Source organism: Zerene cesonia, chromosome Z, assembly GCF_012273895.1.
Source record: "Zerene cesonia ecotype Mississippi chromosome Z, Zerene_cesonia_1.1, whole genome shotgun sequence".
Lineage (NCBI taxonomy): Eukaryota > Metazoa > Arthropoda > Insecta > Lepidoptera > Pieridae > Zerene > Zerene cesonia.
This window is the reverse complement of record NC_052122.1, coordinates 10888952-10910928: the sequence shown is the minus strand read 5'-3', so window position 1 is coordinate 10910928 and position 21977 is coordinate 10888952. Positions and strand designations below refer to the sequence as shown.

General features: G+C 34.3%; 1 protein-coding gene across 1 annotated transcript; it reads left to right on the top strand.

The window, feature by feature from the left end:
* Window positions 1–261: 261 nt before the first annotated feature.
* Window positions 262–21725, top strand: LOC119835855 (leucine-rich repeat-containing G-protein coupled receptor 4-like). The gene is made up of 8 exons (XM_038360893.1): window positions 262–776; window positions 16306–16474; window positions 16955–17161; window positions 17471–17659; window positions 18625–18855; window positions 19674–19895; window positions 19996–20194; window positions 20570–21725. The coding sequence occupies exons 1-8, from the start codon at window positions 451–453 to the stop codon at window positions 20989–20991; spliced, it is 1965 nt and encodes a 654-aa protein (XP_038216821.1). The 5' UTR covers window positions 262–450; the 3' UTR covers window positions 20992–21725.
* The last annotated feature ends 252 nt before the right edge of the window (window positions 21726–21977 follow it).

Here is a 21977-nt window from a genome sequence, read left to right as displayed (position 1 = left end):
TTTGAAACTCTAAAATGATTACTATCAAGCTACTATCAAAGCACCAAATATTGAAGCTACGTGAATGATCACAAATACAAATTTTATAAATAGCCATTCACAAATATTTTAATACACAAAACATCAACATCATAAGCATCTTTATTCATAACTCGTACTCGACCTTTACCGTTCAAATTTTCGCTTTCGGCCCAAGTGTGTTTACGTTGCCAAAAATTTTAAGTGAAACGCTGTATCTACCGAAGGCATTTCGAGTGCCGGAAACGGATCGATAAAACGGGGCGATGTAATCAATAATTTGGCGAGCTCAGAAGTGCAATTGCACGGGAGGGGTCGGAGGGAGCTCAAGGAGGTTGCGGGTGCGTGTGCGCAGCGCCGAGGAGCAGCGCTCGAGGCAGCAGAGAGACACCGAGCAGTCAGTAGCGCGAGCCGCCCCGCCTGGCACGCACGATGTTTGCGCTCGCGCTCGCCGCTGTCGCCCTCTGCGCCCTGTCCTCCCGCCCCGGCGCGGGCGCCAGCCTCCACTGCGCCATGCGCCGCGAGATCTCGCCCTGCACCTGCCGCCGCGAGGACAACGGCACCGGCGCCATCGTCGTCGTCTGCAAGAGCATCAACACTTACGAGGAGATCGCCCGAGCCCTCACCAACAAATTCAACCCTGAGACCAAAATCGTCCTCGAGGTGGCCAACTCCCAGCTGCCGGACTTCGCGGAGCACACCTTCCGCGAGCTGGGCCTCTCCATCACCCGTCTCAAGCTCAACTTCGACAACCTAAGGCAAGTCTAACGCGAAATGTATGTGCGAGCTCTTTGTGTAAATGATCTTCGACACATTAAAACGTGATAATACAAAACAGTGCGTGAGTTGAGAGAAACAACAGGTCCGTGATAACAGCGACAGCGATCGGTTATCAATGTAGTGGGCGGCTCCCCAGCAGGGCTCACCACGGCCCAGCTGATCGAGCAACGCGGATACTGTGAAACGCGAACGCCAAAAGCGTGACTCTAACACGATTTTTTCCCAGTAAATTTCCCTTTGGAATGAGTTTATTATTGAGCTGTGCTTATCAGTAACTACAATTATTATTAGTATACGCAAACACGAGGAACCCGGACTATGTAACTACGAGCGATATTGTCAAGATACGGTTGATTTTTTAATTTCGATAGTCAACAATTAGGACGCCCGTGACCCGTCACCTCCATCCTCGTTGACCACAATTGATCCAAGATTTTAAAGCAATCGATCGGCAAAAGTACTTTGAATTTCCCCTTAACGTATTCGCAATAAAATTCTGCTAAATAATGAATCATCAGAAAGTTATCGCTCTCGTTCGTGGATCTTTATGTTTTTCTGACAATGTTTTTATTATTTAACGTTACAATTGGAGTAATTCATTCATGATAAGTTAGAGAAAATATGCGGTTAATTGTATTGGATTACGAGTACATTTGTTGGTGTCGGCTCCAGTTATAGCCGTTCTGGGGATAACATCTAGGAGGGGCAGTGCGATAGTTTACCGGGTTATCTTAGGTCGCTTCTAAAGCAGTAAAATTGAATGATATCGCATTGGCCGTGTTGTATTTACTACATTTACCCTTAATGGTATGCTAACAAATTACAGCGGTCGTTTGAAAATTATCTTCTATATCAAGGGAATTAACGATTTAAGATGCATAAACCTTTAGATATTCGTCAAAACGTGTAGTGGTATTTTATTGAAAGAATCTCATTCAAATTTTCATTATAAAAACATTCTAAAATAGAGTCTAGAAGAGCTATTTCAGTGTATATTTTCATCGATTTTTTACCCATAAAATGATAACACAGAAGGTATTGTTGTGATTATTGCCACAGCATGAATATGCCCAAGAATAAAAGTTCGACGACATGTGAATTTTGCCAACCCGTGTCAGGCCAGAGTAGTGGATCCTCATAGGAGGCACGTGTGGCCCCTGCAGTGGGAATAAATATGTGCTGATGATGATGATGATTATTAGATAGTGGTATTATGTCGTAATTTGAGATCTAAATGAAATGTGTGTTGTTATTAGTTTGAATTACGTTCGATAGAATTAAATCATTTTTTTTCCAAAATCTATTTCACAGAACGAGTTCATAGTTGTGTACTATAAAAATTTTATTATTCCGTAGCAATCATTTAAGCGGAAAGATTGAAGAAAAGTAATAATTAAATCTCGTGCGCGTTGAAGATGCGCGATGCGCGATTGAAGGGTTCTGTAGTAAGTGAAATAGATATGTACTCCTACACGTACGTACATAAAATTTGTGTATGACTATTTGCATTATGTTGTCCAAGTCCTATATTAAAAACAATATGACATACTGTCAGACGAACATCACGATGTAGAAATGGACATATTAAACTAAAAGTAAACAAGCCATTTGCCCCGCGTCGACCCATGATAAAAAGAAACTATTCAAATATTCAAAATTGCTTATTTCGAACGAAAAACATAGTGTGCATGTACTTAATCAACGATGCCCATAAAAAGTTAAATTAGCTATTGCACCAGCGCCAACGTCCGCCTCCATACATGAAATAAGTTTCATCTATTAACAATTACATTAGTACTTTAACTAAAATATAAAAGATCTCAGATATTAGACAAACATTTATTGCTGTGTATGTGAGAATGATTGTATGTATTGTAAGTGCCTGAATTTGATATATGATTGTTAGCCGTGGAAAATTGCTATAAATTAATAAATATTTTCTACGGTTTAAAGAACACAAGGAAGAAATTTTTAAAGAAATTAAAAAATGATGAAATCTTTTTGCTTATATCTACGTAGTGGGCAACACTAGGCTAGGTAACGAAGTGTACATATTTTTAATATATTTTTTTTATTCAGGATTTTATATTTAGAAGTGGGTTAATAACCATATGCCCTGAGATATTGATGATATTCTCTAAAATTGCTTTTCAAAGATGTCCAAGCATTCGATTTTATTTTGAAGGAAATTATGTACGTATCGCGTGTTTTATATAATATGGCAATACTCCGTAATCATTTTTAAAAGTTCGCTATGAGCTTGCGACATGTCAGATTATTGAACACGACTATAATATAAAGGATTCACTAAATATATCAACTCTCGATAAGCTCCGCTCTTATATCGCGCGTATTAGTTTTTTTCTATGTTGTATCATTGATTTCACGTTGATATATCACGTCGGACTATTTTTGATTTTACAGCTTCGAAACCTTCTTGACTTTAGAATATATACTCAAAGGTCTAGAAGCTTTTTTAGCTTTTGGTCTAACAGTACAATAGATACTCTTAATATTCTCACGCTGTCTTATATCATTAAATGTTTATTACAATAAAACTTTTTACTTTAATAAATTCACTTTCATAAATTCAATTATTGAATTAGTAAAATATCATTTGACGATTCTCTATAGATATTTATTATCTTATAAAAAAATTAAATATTACTCTACTCCAAGTTCGTGGTTTGTCGTTATATTCACGGTTTAAAAACTTCCAAATCACAATTAGAATTTTATTTTATTCATTTCAATACTCTGATGACGGAACTGGAAAACACTCTGTACACTATGTAACTCGCTGGCTGCATTTTGAAATATTAAGATTATATTATGTAATTCTAATGTGCATTCACTATTCATTATATAAAGTATGCGTCGAGAAATGAGTAATTTTAATATTGATATTGATAAAGTGTTCCTTTTCTTGCACGCACTTTTTTTAAAACGTTTTATTTATATTTTGTTGCATGCCCCAAGGATGCGGGGTCCACAAGCGTCCTCCATATGAGATATGGTTAATCCGGCAATGCTTCTTGGTTGCACTTTATGGAATAGCGTTATAACGTTAGATACGTTATAGGTTTCAGTAGGTTGAAGTGAACGGTATTATATTGAGTTGTAAGAGTTGTAAGAGTTAGCAAACAATTGACAAATAAATTATCGTTTATTCCAACTCTTATATAAAGGCTATATAAATTTATAACTTCAGGTATTGTCAAATTTTGAATTAAGAAGTTGTATTGACGCAAATTTTGTAAATCTACAAGGGACGTAATTATTGCGATATGTACCAAAAACACCGGGACCAAATTGCAAAGCCTGTATACTGTGTAGTGGCCCCGTTTCTTTCTTATTTCTGAGAAAGATTCAGCTTTTATAATGTCACGAAGATTTAGCTACTTTTAATATCGTGAGATGGAAATTAATTAATTTTGTTTACTAGTACTAGGAATATATCAAAGGATTTATTACTCGCTCAAAATGATGATATACCTCAATTGAATTTAATTTCTGGAATCCATATTGCATCGCAGTAATTCGAACAAAGCTTTTTGCCTCCTAAGTAATTAAAAATGCTGTCTATTCTGAGAATAAATATCACTTTATAAGCTGTATAAACTGTTTAATAAACTTAAATGTAATATAAATATTATTTTCAGTACGCTGTGGTTTCGACAAGCATTAGTGTACTGTGTACTATAACGTAGATAAGAGTATTCATTCAGATGTTGTGCAAATTTATGTATACCAAATTTATGGAGTTTTGTATGATATAATAGAGAAATATATTTTTCACTGACCTGCATAAAATGTGCTAAAACGAATGACACGAAAATGTTTGTCATTTGATCCAGCTTTAGATTAGGGAGTGGTCCGTGGAGGAAATAATTATTTTACTACGTACTTGAGTATTGTTCATCCGAAGTAACATAGACGCTGCTACCGTTTACCACATACCGTTTTTCTTTTATAAAATAGTCAATAGCCTAATAATTTATTAAATGATCCCCTTTTTCAATATTTCATTCGAAATTCACATTTCCTTATTTTGTTTAAATCTCCATCCATTGTCTGATGTTGAATTTCAAAAGATTTATTAAACGAATAACAATACGAACTCGATCTATAATGAAATAAAATGTGCATGAAATATTCCCTTTGATGTAAGCTCGTACTGCTAATAAATTGGAATGTTAAGGTATTTTCTATGTTCAAACAATGCTTTTACTGCAAAGCGTATGAAGGAATTTCCAATATTGCGCGCTTCGGAGTTCGGATTACAACTGCGTAGCGTGAAATAATACGATTCAAAGCACTGCAATATCAAAATTGCATTGTTATATAGCTTTGGTGATTTGTAGGTATCGGGCTTGGAGAGAAATCAATGTGAGGAATAATTCAAAATGTTTTAAAATACATAACAAATAGTTTAGTTTCAACGAAATACTGATGTCGTTAAGGAAAAACGCACGGATTTATCTAAGCTAGGACATGCTAGTAGCAGTTGTATAAGTATTTTTTAATCGAGAAGTTAATAAATAAAAAGTCATTCTTTATTAAAACAACTTCCATTCGTACGTTAATATATTATAACTTGGTTATAAATAAATAAGAATAAAAACAATTACATAAGAATCTTTATCCAATAAAATACACGTATCACCTCAATAATTAAACACCAATAACGTTTCAGCAATTTACCGTATAATTGAAACAAACGTGTTTTTGCAATTGTAACATGCTTATGGATGTTAAGATAACAGCGCGTTATCATAGCAAGTGAACTGACGTAAACAATTTTATAATTTGTTTATTTATTATTAGTTCTTGAGATAATTGGAATGGTTTATGTGACGGAAGAAAGATTCCGGGTAAAGCTGTTGTATTTTATACTTGCTTTCCGCCCTGGTTTCGTCCGCGTAACGAAAAGATATATACGGTTCCGAGGTTTTGTCCGCAAACTTCTGGTTCCCATAGGATAGATTTCAGGAATAAGAACTATCTAAAAGTACTAGTACTAGTAACTAAGGCCATAGCCCTTATCGAGTTATAAACTATCTTGGTACCAAGTTTTATTCAAATCGGTTCAGTGGTTGCGTGCGTGAAGAAGAGACAGAGTTACCCAGATTTATAATATTTTATAGTAGGAATTAAAGTGATGAATGTGTCGTGCGACTACTCATTTTTTTTTTCGTTCTCTAAGTTTCCATCTTGTATATGTTTTTTTTGACGTGAGAACGTCTTAAATTAGGTTGCGGCTCGGAGTCACTCATGAAAAAGTGTAACGCCCGGTAACGTTACGATGAGTCACCGAACTATGATCGGTCCGCCGCGCGCGCAGCACTAGAGAATTAGGCGCATCGAATCGGCGCGTGCTTGTGTCTCTGTCTCTGTCTTTTTAGTATACAAAATATATTTTTTATAGTTAAAATTTCTGCAATTCCTATTTTCATTCAATTCCTTGTTCCTATTGTGCAATTTAATAATATTCATATCAATAAATATTCTACCGAGAAAAAGACGTTGTCACGTAAAATCTTGGCCCGTAAAACCGACTTTACAGGCAACCATTTTTTTTTTTTTCATTGTAAAAGCAGCCTAGACATAATCGCCTTTTTAGAGTTCCAGATTATAATAAAACTCTCTTCTTAAAATTCAAATATTTCCATATTTATAAACACTGACATGGCTTCTTCCCTCAGGGTGAGATAGGATTTTGTATAAAGCGTTTTGTAAAGGGTATCATGCCTATTTAGACGATGTTTCGTGGAATAAAATTAAAGTTACTATACTGTTTTGTTGTTTAGAAATATTAAAAACTAGCTGCGTCCCGCGGTTTCACCCGCGCAAGTCCGTATCCCGTAGGAATATTGGGATAAAAAGTTGCCTATATGTTATTCCAGTTGTCCAGCTCTCTACGTACCAAATTTCATTGCAATCGGTTCAGTAGTTTTTGCGTGAAAGAGCAACAAACACACACACATCCTTACAAACTTTCGCATTTATAATATTAGTAGGATTAATCAAACCGCTCGATGCTAAAACTCAATTGTCCGTCAGAAAAATGATTAAATACCTACCTACTACATCGTTTTGTATATAATTTGCATATTGTTATCATAATTCGTAAAGCACATTCTCCACATTCTTAAATAAAATTATGGATGGAGCTTGTCATTTACCATAGTCATATTACAGCGAACTCCCTGACACTAATACTTGTACTGATTTAATTACTCGTAACAGCTTGCGTAGCATCTGCCTTAGTATTCGTCGATGTGTATAATACTAGCTTTTGCCCAGGGCTCCGCACGCGTTATATTGGAAGTAGTTTAATAGAGGTTACTGTATATGTAAAACTTCCTCTTGAATCAATCTATCTATTAAAAAAAACCCATTAAATATCTTAAATCACTCTTTCTTTACAATTCGTTTAGTAGTTATAAAGATTTAAACATACATAGCGACATAGAGATAGACAGAGAAAGCGACTTTGTTTTATACTTTGTAGTGATAAACTAACTGTGCCGCGCGGGTTCACACACCAGTATTTATATAATTCATGTAACAATTCTGCTACATAAGTTACATCACTACCAAGTATCATCAAAATCGTATCAGCGAATTACGCGTTGAAGAGTAACCATCCAAGACAGCCATCTGCACAAACTATACTGTATTTGTAATATAAAGTAGGATACTACGTAGGTGTCTAATTAGTAAAATGAAAAATCGTTGCATCTCATTTCAGTATTCCAAGAAAATGTAACACTGAATTGAATATATTTTATTAAATAAGTCTACGATATCAACCATAATATATTAAGAATGGACCAAACAAATAAAAGTGTTAAATAAATAAATAAATAGTAACATAAATAAATAGTTTCATACATAAAAAAGTTTATAAATCAACAAAACTTTCAATTTGTAGACATCGAGTGTCTAATTAATAATGTTATCAGCATTTAATCTACTGGTTAAAGCGAGGATATCACATTTATTGTTCCTCTTGGCAACCCGAAGCGAGACTTACCCTTTGCTCCTTGGAGACGGAATAATTCGAAGTTATACCAATAAAACAGCTGATTACTAATTCACACGTTCAATACATTTGGGCGTTAATTATGAGTCCTAGCGAATAGACGGTTCATTATTTTATTGTACGCTTGACTACATGTGATCGCCTCCTTGGTATAGAGGTTCATGAGTGATCGTAGAACCCAGTTCTGGCTTCGAATCCCGGAACGCACAATAAAATGTCGCGGTCTGGCAGGACAGAGAAGACTGATCACCCATTTGTCCATAAAGAAAATCGGTCTGTGAAACAGATGAATATCATCTGCCCCACCCTACCCTAACCCTAGGGGACACAGGACTTCACTTTTTGTCTACATTGACTAATAAAACGTCGATGAAAATTCTTGTTCGATTTTTAAAGAAAAAATATTATGTTGTTAATGTTACATTATTATTGTAAACGTTACATTTTTTAGGCCTAACCTTGCGTTTTTTAGAGGACGCAATTTTATTTTTTTGATGTGTAGAGGGGATCAGTGTAAAGCTAAAACCAAGTTTGTGGGGTCGCCACCCTTGTCCCACGGCCGCCATCTTGAAAATAGAGGTTGAAACGGTTTTTATGATATATCTCTTAAACTAATTATTTATTAAAAAAAATTTGTTAACATTTTTATTGCAAATTAAATTCTCTACAACTTTGGTCTAGTAACTTTTTATCGTAGAACTATAAATAAAAAAGTTATAAGCAAAACTTCAATTATTTATGTGGATAATATATATTTTCTTAATGATAATATACCTAGACATTAATACAAAATGCTCTGTCAAAATCAAACTAAATGTGTAATGGTTTCTCAGTAAAGATTACCAGATTAATGCATTTAATAAATTATGAAAAGGGCATATCGTTATCTCAAAAGCCGGCAACACATACGCGACGCCCCTAACGGCGGCGAGCGTCACTTTCCGTCAGGTGACCCGCCTGCTCGTTTGCCTTAGGCGAAAAAAAAAATAGATTGTGGAATAGTGTACCGCTCGCCTTTTGCATTGCATCTCGTTTATAAATTGGTTATTAAAGTTATCTGTATAGTATCTACATTGTCAATGCTCGACACGATGAAGGAAAACATCAAGAGGAAACCATGTCCAAAAATTAAAAGATTGATGACATCAGTTATCCACTAACCCGATATCGTTGCGCGTACAAGCACCCCGTGGTGGATTAAGACCTGAACCTAATAGAATGCCCGTGACTCTGCAGTGAGAACATATATAGAATATTGTTTATGATGATACGTGCTTTCGAAACCGCGAAATTGTCTAGTTCTCGTAGTTTTAGCTCTGCTTGATATGTTTCCAGATTTATATATAATAACCAGGAATAAAAATTTTAATGATTTTTATAGTGATATTGATTAGAGTGAAATTGATAGGACCGTAAAGTCCTGCGCGAATAGATAATAAACAATGAAATAAGCAAAATGCCAGTAATATCACTTAGTACATAAATATAAACATTAGTCCGGAGTATAGTAGAGTAGGTTATGATAAGCAAGATGTTTTGAAATCGCCGTGTTATGTCTACATAATATACGTAGGTATTTCATATTGGCTCCGTATTAGTTACAACTTTAAAATATTATAATTGAAATGTTAAACAAATATCTATTTCATACTAGTTTTTGCCTGTAACTTATAGCGAATTCTGCTACTTTAATATCACATTTTACTCATAATACTTTTAATTTTCATTACTCGTATGGTTTTATAACCATTAGATCCTAGAGGTTCAGGACACGGATGCAGCAGTATTGCTTATATCATAATATCTTATAATCAAAAAAATTATCAAGAAAGCTTAAAAACTTTCACTGAACTGTCAATTCCATGGGGTGTGTCCGGAATGATATTAAAAGAGAAAACTTGTTGACAGAAATTTACTAAATGTTTGCATCAGTATGCGGGTATTTGTTATATAATTTAATTGCACATAGTATTTAATTTTAAAAATTAAGGAATCGTTTGTCTAGTTTGTAACTTGTTATTCGTCTTTGAATAGTAAGTATTATATGTTTTAGTACAAAAATTCAAATAATAGGTATTGATTGGTGGTCTACCATATCGAACGACTTGGAGCGAGCCTGATTGAAAAATCAGGCAATTCAGGATAGGCCATCCTGGCCCATGGGAATGAGGAGAGCCGACCCCAAACATAGGATTGAGCCAAAGGAAAAGAAGAAGAATAAGGAAATAATATTAATTAAAATGGAATGGTGCTGTACCTAACCTTAACCAAAATAATAGATCTACAACTACTATAGCATTAATAAATTGATGGAAGTTGAAATCTATGGAATGTTGTCGGTTAAAAACTAATGAAGAGCTCTTTGGCATTAAGTGGTTCTAGAAGAATCGGAATTGAACACATAAATTTTTGAGGTAGCACATAGTTTTGAATCTGTTAAAGACATTGTTTAAAATTTAATAATCATAAACTTATATATAAAACCAATATTTAAGACACATAATCTACACAAACGGCGACAGTATGTATCATGGCATCAAAAAATTAAAAATATGTCAAAAAGTATGAATATATTCAAGGACTATTATATATTTGTATTATAAGTAGGTACTATTTCAGGCTATTTAGATTAATGAGACGTAGAAGTAACCTGCGAGTACAAAGATGCTAAACACTTAAGCGAGCGTAGCAAGTGGCAATGGCCATTCAACGACGTATTATTACCAGTCATTACGTGTTTTTATGTATATTTTCGTGGGTTTGTATGATATATTTTACACGATATGACCTCATTGATTTTACATGTTCAGTACATTTCCTTGTCAACCCTATTGATTTATCAAATCTAATGGTGATGGATGGAAAACTGTTTACTTAAATTCTAATTACCTTACACAGCTCCCTCTTAACCTGTATACGATATAGTTTGCGCAGGGTTATTCACTAAACACCAATTGTAGGGTTGTCAACTTGTAAACAATTAAAATAGATGTTGATGTAAATGTAGGAATTTATAGAGACGAAAGACTGTAATTAAATAAGGTTATGGTATAAAAATTTTAACATTATTTGTTTTTGTAGCTAGGATGGTATCCACTATCGGTAATTTGGTACATTATATATCGTAGGTATAGCTAGTATATAATAAATTAAAGACACACAAACACCACAAAAATGTCTCATATAAAATTTAAAAAAAGAACACATTTGAACTTTTGACGTGATTATAAAAAACGCGTAGACACGCGCAAGTGCGGCCCAGCGGGTAATTGGTCCCATTTTGTAATTTAATTAACCCTATGGCCCGGGCCAACGACAATTACGAATCGACTCGACTCATATTCAACTACTTGAATATATTATTTATAGGCTGGGCTTGCAATTTCAATAACCAACTGTTTTAGTTTGATAAGTTTTCAGATTAGTCGTTAGGTCTAGGCATTGGCTTAGCGGTTCGGGCCAATTGAGTTTCCCAAATAGGCAAAATTGTAAAAAATTCTAAGCACATTCATGTAGCATTCCGATAGGTAAAGTCGAATTTATTTTAGCAATCATGTCATATTGATTAAATTTTATGAAACGGGTTGCAGACGCGTAAACTTATTTCGTTATTGGTATTGTATTACGTGAAATTTACGGCATCCATAACGTTATGGCTCCGGTAACATCGAATTCTTATTTGGCATTGTTGACAGATGTAAATAGGTATATAAAACTAGCTGTTGCCCGCAGCGTGGCCTGAGCGATCAAAATAAATTTAGATGGTACAAACTTTCATCCCCTATTTTTCTTATTACGGGTAGAAATTATCGGAATCTTTTCTTAACCGACGCCAATCCGCATGCCAAATTTCCTCGATCAGTCCTGCAATTTGGACTGTACCTACGTTGATAGATCAGTCAGTCAGTCTTTGCGTTTATGAAAGAAAATTTTATGGTGGATTGAAGCAAAGGTAGTAAAAAAGGATGTATGCAGTTAAAGATTGCGAGCATCAATGCAGGCGCATGCGCACACACTAGAATCGTGTTGTGCTTTTACTTTGATATAAGCTGTACGACATTAGTTGTATCAAAAAATTGCGGATGAAGTGAAACTGTCCCACTGTTGTAAAATAATTTCATTATTTATTAGAAATCAAGACGTTTTCACGGTATACTGTTTGCAAAATTAATATGATCTAATAAATTTCATAGCTTAAGTGTCGTAATGTAAGTTAGTCTTAAACAAAACTTCGTCATTGAAGTAGCCTCGGAAACAAAAACATTTGATAACGTGAGATAGATACTAAGCCGTATTTTACTAATTCTTTTTCTTAATTTTTCCAGTCCTTTCCTTCATTCCCTCAAGTAAAGTTGGCAATCATTTGTAGAAGCGTATAGCCTCTACAAATGTTCGTGGGCGATGCTGGTAGTTTACCAGCAACCTACCAGCTCACTTGCCAATTACCGCATAAAAAATTATTGCATTAAAGTTTTAAACATAATTCCTGTTCTATAAAACTACAGCTACGATAGGAAATCCCCAGTGGAAGTCGGGGTATACTTGAGTAATCAAATCTTTCAATGTACAAACTACATATATCGATTTTGTTGGATTTACAAATAAAACACAATATCAAACCATAAAATATTAAACCTGTGATTTCGTTCGTATATAACATATTTCATTTTTAATTTTTAGTTTTATAGCATTGAAATGCTTTATAAATGAGAAAAAGAGAGAATTTTGAAAGAATAGAAAAAAATTGATCACTGTTCTGATCACTGATTTATTTTACAATAAAAGAGAGTCCATTTTAACACAACCATATCATCATTTTATATAACATTGAAAATCCTTTTAATTTACAAATAGTTCGAGTAATTTCAATGTTATTTTAAATAAATACTCTGAATCCGATGACGCAAAGCTTTGTGACTGTTTCGCCAAAGGCTATACACGGCCCATTGTGTTGTTCTGTTTGATTTTATAAATTTTATACGCATTTGTTGTTTGTTTTTACAAAAACGATTGTTTTATACTGTATAGTTAATAATGTTGTTTAATAAGTAAAGCGTAATTGATAAAAAATATTACGAGTAGCGGAATTATTTGGTACCTATAAGAAAAACATAAAAGAATAAATCTTTAAAACTTCCTCATAATTAATTATATTTAAAGAACAAATATATGCCTATCTATACTAATATTATAAGGCTGAAGAGTTTTTTGTTTGTTTGTTTGAACGCACTAATCTCAGGAACTACTGGTCCAATTTGAAAAAATTCGGGGCGCACCGCTAGTTAGTATATAGAACCGTTTTGTTTGTGATGTTTTATTGCGAAATTATCGGATGACTGATCTGTGATAGTGTTTTTATCCTATTAGATATACAACAATTTTCGCAAACTGTCTAAATCAAATTTATGATAAAACTGAATATTTTTGATCAAATAAAAATTTTAGTTTTCCACTAGCTGTAACCCGCAGCATCACTAGCGTGGTGCCCGAGTGAAAAGTATTCTAGTAAAAGTATTCAAGTATTCATAAAACGAACGTGACAATCTATATTTAACGTAACTACCGAATTAATGTGATTTTTTCATATCATTTTAATAAATAACTACAGATTTTGAAAAGCAAATCGTACTTACTACGCTATCGACCTGACACACATTCGCAATAACCGTGTCCAACTGAAATCATATCGCGTTCGTTTATAAATAGAATAAAAAATAATAAGTGTACCAAGTCATAATAGTTGCATAACACAATATATTTACACTTCGAATGCACACATTTCCCCGTGCAGGGTAGTCGAGACGACCCTACGACCGTTTGGCGCCGGCCCTCTAGATAACCCAGGAACGTTGACCTCTCACGTTTGTGTACTAAACTACATGCATTTACATTGATCGTGTACTTTCTATAGATAACTATAAAAAAAATCAACAATCAAAGTATTTAAAAAGAGAAATTCGATGTTTTTATCTGTGCACATCAGACGTCATGTGAAGAAGATGTTTTGATGATTACGAATGTTTAAAATATTTTTTTTTGACATGTAGATTTAAGCATATGTTTTTCTATACGTTACCTATCTAACTTCTTCTACTGTTCTTCTGTTGTTCTTGTTTTCTACTTCTTTTTAACTTACATCCCAATATTGTCAGGAAAAAACAACAATGAACATTAATGAAATATACGCATAAATATGTATGCAATGCAATTACACAACATCGCTGTTCCTCTTAGGGCCGATGCCTACACTGTATTTTATAGATCTTCTACCCTATAATTAATAAATACATATATAATCGGTATTCAGGTTAAGGGCAAAGGGCTATCAAATTTCTATCTATCATATTTACACACACACAGATTAATTTTCACTCAAAAGACGTACGTTACGTATATATTATACGTTTACTCAATTACTATTGAAATTAATGAAACCCTTAAGCATTATGTAATAACAAATAAAAATGCGGAATATCTCATAAATTTTTAAATGAGCATTGTTATATCAGTGGCAAATACAATATTGCAATTTCTTACAATTCAAGTCTTTACAGTTATCAATTATGATTTGATAACAATCAACCTAATTTTGTGCTGAGATCTATTACAATTCTGTTTGTGAGTATAAGCTCCTTCGAGTTACAGACTAGGTTTTTTTCTGATGCTGTTGTTTATATAAAACTTCTTCACTGCTATATGACAATAAGAACATGTGGTTTAGTATAGATAATTTAACAAGCTAGAACTTGCTATCTCAATTTTATTACTTCATGTCCTAAGCAAAGCGAATATGATTTAAGAAATTTATTAATGTTATTTATAAGTATATCAATGCTTTGACGGCAAACTTAGATAACGTTTTTTTTCACAAATGAAATAAAAGATAGCCAAATACGTTAATAAGACATAAACAATATAAAATTCAATAGTAAATCATAACAACATAATATATACGCATCTACAACATTTGATTTGCTTTAACAAAGATAAACTAAATTCACATTTAATATTACCCTTGTAGTCAATCCTGCTAATATCATAAATGCAAAAGTTTGTAAGTATGTGTGTGTGTGTTTGTTTATCTTTCACGCAAAAACTACTGAACCGATTGCAATGATATTTGGCACGTAGACAGCTGGACAACTGGAATAACATATAGGCAACTTTTATCCCGATATTTCTACGGGATACGGACTCACGCGGGTGAATCCGCGGGGCGCAGCGAGTAAAAATATAAAATAAAGTAAGCTTAAAAGGTTTACAAATTACGAGTATAAAAACGTTTTTAAAATTATTACAAAACTAAAAAGTACCGCACAACTTGCTTTTTAATTTCTACGAGCGATACGATAATAATTAATAGATCCATACAATATATGAATTTCAACAATGTACCCATCACAATGATAACCATATACCTATCGCGTTGTTTACGCTGCCACCGCCGTCTGATTCTAATTCAATCGTATTTCGTTAAATAATTACGTTTATCTGAAGCTAAATAAAACTCGTCGGGCATTAAATTATTTAATTTATACCTTATCAATCGTGGTGTCTAAAAATACTTTTCCTCTTGTTTTTTGTTTGGTGAAATGATCGTTCATGTTTTATACTAGGAATAAAGAAGTCTGTGAACTTAATACAGCGCTATCCAGCAGAGAGAGTTCCTGAACTTCATTATCTGATTACGAAAAAGTAAAGATATACAAGAATATAAAAAAAGGTCAATAAAAAAATAAAATACATATATTTTACATAAATACTATATAACAATATATACTCACACAATATGATACATAAACTATACCAGATATAACATTATATACAAAAATTACAAATGGCTTATATAATGTCACTGCTACTATATCTATATCTATAAAAACTTTTTTTTTTCATTTAGAAACAATTTCAAAATATTACAAAAATAAACAATATCCTTGTATCATCTTAGATCAGCTTTTAACGTCAATTGAAAATCCAATTATGTGGACGTCATAAAGAGATGAAGATACATAAGAGTTGCAACAGATAGACTGCCTTTCAGCTAACTTATCCCAATGGCGTGAAAGTTGAGTGAAAATACATTATAAAAATAATGTACTTTAAAATAATAAAGCATATTTCAGACACTTTCCGTGATAGCAACCGCCAGACGCTTTCAGGCTCCAGTTATAGCCGATATAAACTGCGAAATAAACGCCTCACCGTTTACAGTGGCGTAGCTATCATAGGGCCAGGTGGTGCAGAACACCAGGGCCCCGGAGTTCAGGGGGCCCTCTAACCTCAGCTTAGAAAGAGGGGAGGAAGGCGGAAAGAAGGGAGGAGGGCCCGATTCTTTCCCTATGCACCAGGGCCCATGTCTCCCTAGCTACGCCACTGACCGTTTACCGGCTATTCTAACATAATATTCGCAGTATGTCCAAAATCGTATAAAAATAATACTCCTTCTTTATTTTCAGTGAATTGAAAGAGAGTGTGTTCACCAAACTGGACCTGGTGGAGTTCTTCAGCCTGGCTGACAACTCCCTCGCTGAAATGCCTCGTCATGTCTTTAGGCATCTACCGCACGTGCTGACCCTTGATCTCTGTAGAAATAAGATCACTAAACTGACGGAGGAAGACTTTAAGGTAAAAAAGAACCTATATACATATATTTATTTAATACGCAAAAGAAGTTTCCTATAAATTATAATAATATTCTAATATTAGACGCAGTTTTGAACACTTTTAACGATTTAAAAAACAAATAAGTAAAACATATCTTTCTATGTCTTTAACTATTTTCATTTCAAATTACTATAAAATCTGATACACTTTTTAGCCGTTAAAATTATGGATTACTTCCTCATGTACCTGCTTACTACATCTTCTAAAAGGCGCAGGGAGAAATCAAAGCAATGTTCAAAGTGCAATCAATTTAATGCGAGCTATATTTCGTTCACGTATTTTTCAATAATAACGATAAAGCTTTGATCAGGATAAAAGTTTTTCATATTTCTAAAAGTAGTCGGCAAATGAGAAAAAAGTGTTTAGATTTTAGAGAAAGAATAAGTCAATACTCTAGCTATTCTCTGAGAATATGGTAACTAAAACTTCATCATTTTCCAGGACATTCAAGGCTTAGAACATCTGCTGGTTGCTGACAATCAGATATCCAAGATTGAAAGACACGCAGTGCCCAAAGGCCTAATACACGTGCACTTGGGCATCAATAAGCTGAACAGTCTCAACGGAGCGCTGAGGGATCTGAATGATTTGGAGTGGATTTTTATCAATGCTAACCATCTCAAGTCGATTGACAATGAACTGCCTGTGGTGAGAATGTTTTTCTAGCTATAAAGATATATATAAAGATAGAGGATTCATTTATACGTATGCTTTTATTAACTTCTCACGTCGTGTTAGGGCCTGTCTCTCAGATTTAACGGCTTAAAATAGTTCCAGATTGAAATGACGTATATATCAGTTGTTATATACTTACTTAATTACAATCTGTAAAAAATGAGCAACCCGTGTTTTTATTAGGTTCATTCAAGATCTTACATTTAATACACATCTTATGATAACCCAAAGCCCTCATTAGGAAAACAACGATATTTAATAATTGTTTCGTATCATTTTCAGAAAGCCAAAAAGCTAGTACTTATCCATGCCGCGCACAATGAACTGCAGAGTTTACCAAAAGATTTGCAACAGATGCCTTCGTTACAATCGTTGTATTTTTACGACAATCATATAAAGTCATTGGACGGAGCTTTGCAAAAATCAAGACGGTTGATGACTATTAGTTTATCTTTCAACAAAATTGAAACTGTAAGTTAATTTCTCGTAGGCATATAAATGTGAGTCAACTATTCTTTCTTCAAATAATACCTGAACAATTTTCGATACCTGTCCATTTTCAATAAGCTTTAGAGCTTAGAATTTAGATGAATGATATTACATCGCATAAGATAATAATAATTTCACCTGGTGCTCAGTTGGATCGTTTTTACTGTCCGGAATCTATATGAATATTATAAAGAAGTATTGTATATATATATATATTTGACTGTGAATTTGTGAGGCTGCATTGGTAAATTGATTATTACCCTAAGCTTATTAATATATTATTTTACCAATAGAATACCACGTTATTTGTGAGTGTGATTGGCTTGAAATTTACAAGGACTTTTTACTTTTATGTACACGTATTATTTATTGTATATTTAAACGATCATAAATAAGAAACGCGAGATTCTTTTGTGTAGTTTTCGATTAAGTTCATATCTTTATATCTTCATTTATAAAACACCGTGTCGCTGTGTTTACTGCACGCTTCCCAACTTACTTTTGATAGAAAGCTGTGGAACTTTAACCGTTAAATGTTTGCATAATTTTGTTGGATAGCGACAGAGTTGTTTACAGCTTCATCACGAACTTTCAAGTATTTCTCTTAGTTATTCACTTGATGTTTAATAAGCCATCTGCTGTAGACTACAACTTGTAGTACGAACTTTAAAGTGAGAAAGTAATTTAAAGGATTTTTAGCACCTCTTTTATAATGTCTACGTAATTAAAATCATATTAAGATGTTGTTTAATTGCATTTATGTTCAGTCACTTGACTTTTGTTTCTTATTGCTATTATAAATTTTCAAACCTTTTACGACCAGTATGTAATTTTTATCGGTAATAATAAACGATTGCCATCACCTAAATCTTAATTGTGATGGATCATAAAAAAAAGGTTTATCTCCTTCAACATTAAACATAACGTAACAATCATATTGTTTATAGCTAGCTGAAGATGATTTTGCTGAAGCCGAGATACTAGCAGATTTGGACATTGCATACAACCAGTTAAGATCGTTAAATGGTTCATTAAGAAGTCTCAAATCCCTACGGTACCTCAACCTGACACACAATGCATTCACTGAGTTTTCGCTGCAAGAAATAAAGGGACTGAAACGCTTATCCGTTATCGATCTGTCCCACAATAAAATTAGTTTCATCTCTGGAAATATGGAGGTAACCTTATTACAATTTACCAGAAATGTACAAAGCGAAAAAGGAAATTAATGGCTGAATAAATTAAATTCCAATAGTGCAGTGAAAATGGAATTTCGTTGAATTTTATTGATAGCAAATATAGTTTTAATTAATTGAAATATTCAATTATAATTTTCGGGTTCATGATTATTCGCCAAGCGTATATGCTCGAAGTATATTATGCCTCTAAATTTATAATGACAAGCTTTTATCTTAAACGAATTTTACGAAAGTACAAAAATACATTAATTAGTCTATTATGTAATACTAGCTGCGCCCCGCGGTTTCACTCGCGTAAGTCCGTATCCCGTAGGAATATCGGGATAAAAAATAGATGTTGGCCGATTCTCAGACCTACCCAATATGCTTACCAAATTTCAGAGGAATCGGTCAAGCCGTTTCGGAGGAGTATGGCAACGAAAACTGTGACACGAGAATTTTATATATATAGACTAGCTGCACCCGGCAAACGCTGTTCTGCCTTACTCTTATCATTTAGGGTTGTGAAAAATAGATGTTAGCCGATTCTCAGACCTACCCAATATGCTTACCAAATTTCAGAGGAATCGGTCAAGCCGTTTCGGAGGAGTTTGGCAACGAAAACTGTGACACGAGAATTTTATATATATAGATGTAATATAATTCTTTCAATGTTTGATAAATATGTGGGTGATTAATCAAAATATTTTAGTCTTACCGTTAGCTTTTTTTTAATATATATTCTAATCAATCGCAAGCTGTGTATATACTATAACTTCACATAAAATTTTTCTATAATTAATAAACATGTTTTCCAGAATCTCGTTGACGTAGAAACAAGGGTGTTAGAACTGCGTCTCGATCACAACAACCTTCATAACCTAGGCGGTGCGCTCATGGGTCTCCACGGTCTACTGCGTTTGAATTTGAGCAACAACCAAATACAACAGATCTCTCCTGACGATCTTATCGGCTTGGAGGAACTGAGACTACTCGACGTATCGCACAATCATATAACCACACTGGAAGAAACATCGAAGGTTTGTTGCTGAAATATGCTAGCGAGCGTCTGCGAATGCCACCTACGATTGCGACCCAACTAACTCTATTTTGTTTGTTTAACAAACGTTTCTTTTTCAGACCTTCTTGCCGTATCTGGAGGAATTAATCGCTCATCACAACAACATCACAGCGCTGGACAAGGACTTCCACGGCCTACCGTCTCTCTGCACAGCGGATCTTTCATATAATAAAATTAAAACTGTGAATTATGAAGTTGTGTCCAAATCGCGATGTACTATCAACGGAGTACCCAGTATTCTGAAGATTTATCTTCAAGGTGGGTTTGGTATTAATTACTTGTTGATTTCTATATGTAATTTTTATCGTATTACGAATATGCAATGCGATTGTGTGCTAATTAAGCAAAGCGACTTTGAGTATTTGTGTATACTTTGTGTAAATGATTAGCAAATTTTTCTTTATATTTTTACGCAAATTGGAAGTGAAAATAAACATTATTATATTAAATAATAAACATTATTGCTATGCGAAATGGCTACATACATGTTATACTTTATAATTGTTATTTTTTATATTTTTACCAATGATTCTTTTATAAAAAATTCAATAGTGTTCTGGTGAATCCTGTTATATTTAAAGCTATAATTTGACGATATTCATGTACCCATAAGATGGTATTTTTTTCTTTCAGACAATCCAGTGCTGTGCGACGATCGTCTGTACGAGCTGGAGACTGTATTGGTTGGGTTAAATGCACGGTTGAGTGGAGACGCGACCTGCGTGGCGCCGCAAACCAGCGCCCCAGTGCTGATGCGGGCTCTCAACGACATTGTACCCGACGCCCCTGTTATCGTCGTCACCCATATGGGCAACGGTGTCCGAGTGCTGGACGGGAGGGAGCTCCAGCCCGGGCACACGTATCAACGAGTGGGCGCGCTGATAGGCCACGTACTGCCAGACAGAGAGGGTGGCCTCCCGGTCCTCGTGGAACCGCCCGTCACCCTCCCGCCCGCGAGCTCCAACGTGGTCGTCAAGTGGCCGGACGAGAGACAGCAGGCCCACCCGCTAGCCGACCATCTCCGCCTACGCGATCTCAAAGCCTCGACACAGTGAGATGTTGCCACGGCGCGTGACGCCTACGAACTTAGTGCTTCGTATTAGCAAATAGCCGCTTCAAAGCACAGGGGAGATTTCGGATAATTTCATTGTAATGTACATAGGAGCCATTGTTACTAATATACCAAAGCAATATTTGAAATTTATACGCATTCTTGATGCTAGCAACATGCCATGTACCTACATAATATAAGTATAGTGTAGATTTCGAATAATATAGATGTTTGATATTGCCGAATGTCAGTGTGTGAATGTGAAAGTATTTCTCTTATAATTCCAAATTTGCGGTTTTAGTAAATCGACTAATATGTCATAATTATTCGCGATAATTTTTTTTTATTTGGTATAAAATTTAAAACACTATTCGACTTTATTTTTAAGTGATCGTGGTGTACCTAAAATAATTTATGTATCGTAATAATTGTTAATTTTACTATATAGTTTTTAGAATAATTTATATGGCAATTAACAATACTCAAAGCTATTAACGTTTTAATATTAACAAAAAACTGTTCTATTTTAATTGAAACTACTAATAGCTAAAAATGTATACGCCCAATACTTCCTGAACTAATTCTATTCGTAGTTCCTTACATAATAATAATGATATTTTAATTGATTCTTTTAGTATCCTACAACCCGGTTTATTTTACCGGGAGACTTAGCTTTACGTAATAGCTGTACGAAAGATAACGATTGTATTTGTTGTTTCCAATAAATTATACCAATAGTATTATCTGTTATTTACCCTACGATTAAAACATGTCGTGTGTTTCAATGGGACTGAGGCCCTCAGTTCTGACTATAAAGATATACAAACGACTTGGTAGAATATCATCATCATCATCAGCCCATGTATGTTCTCACTTCAGGTACACGGGCCTCCAATGAGGGTTAAGGCCATAATCCACCAAGCTGGCCAAGTGCCGGTTGGCAGATGTCACATGTCATCAAACTTTAGGTTCTTGGACATGTCGGCTACC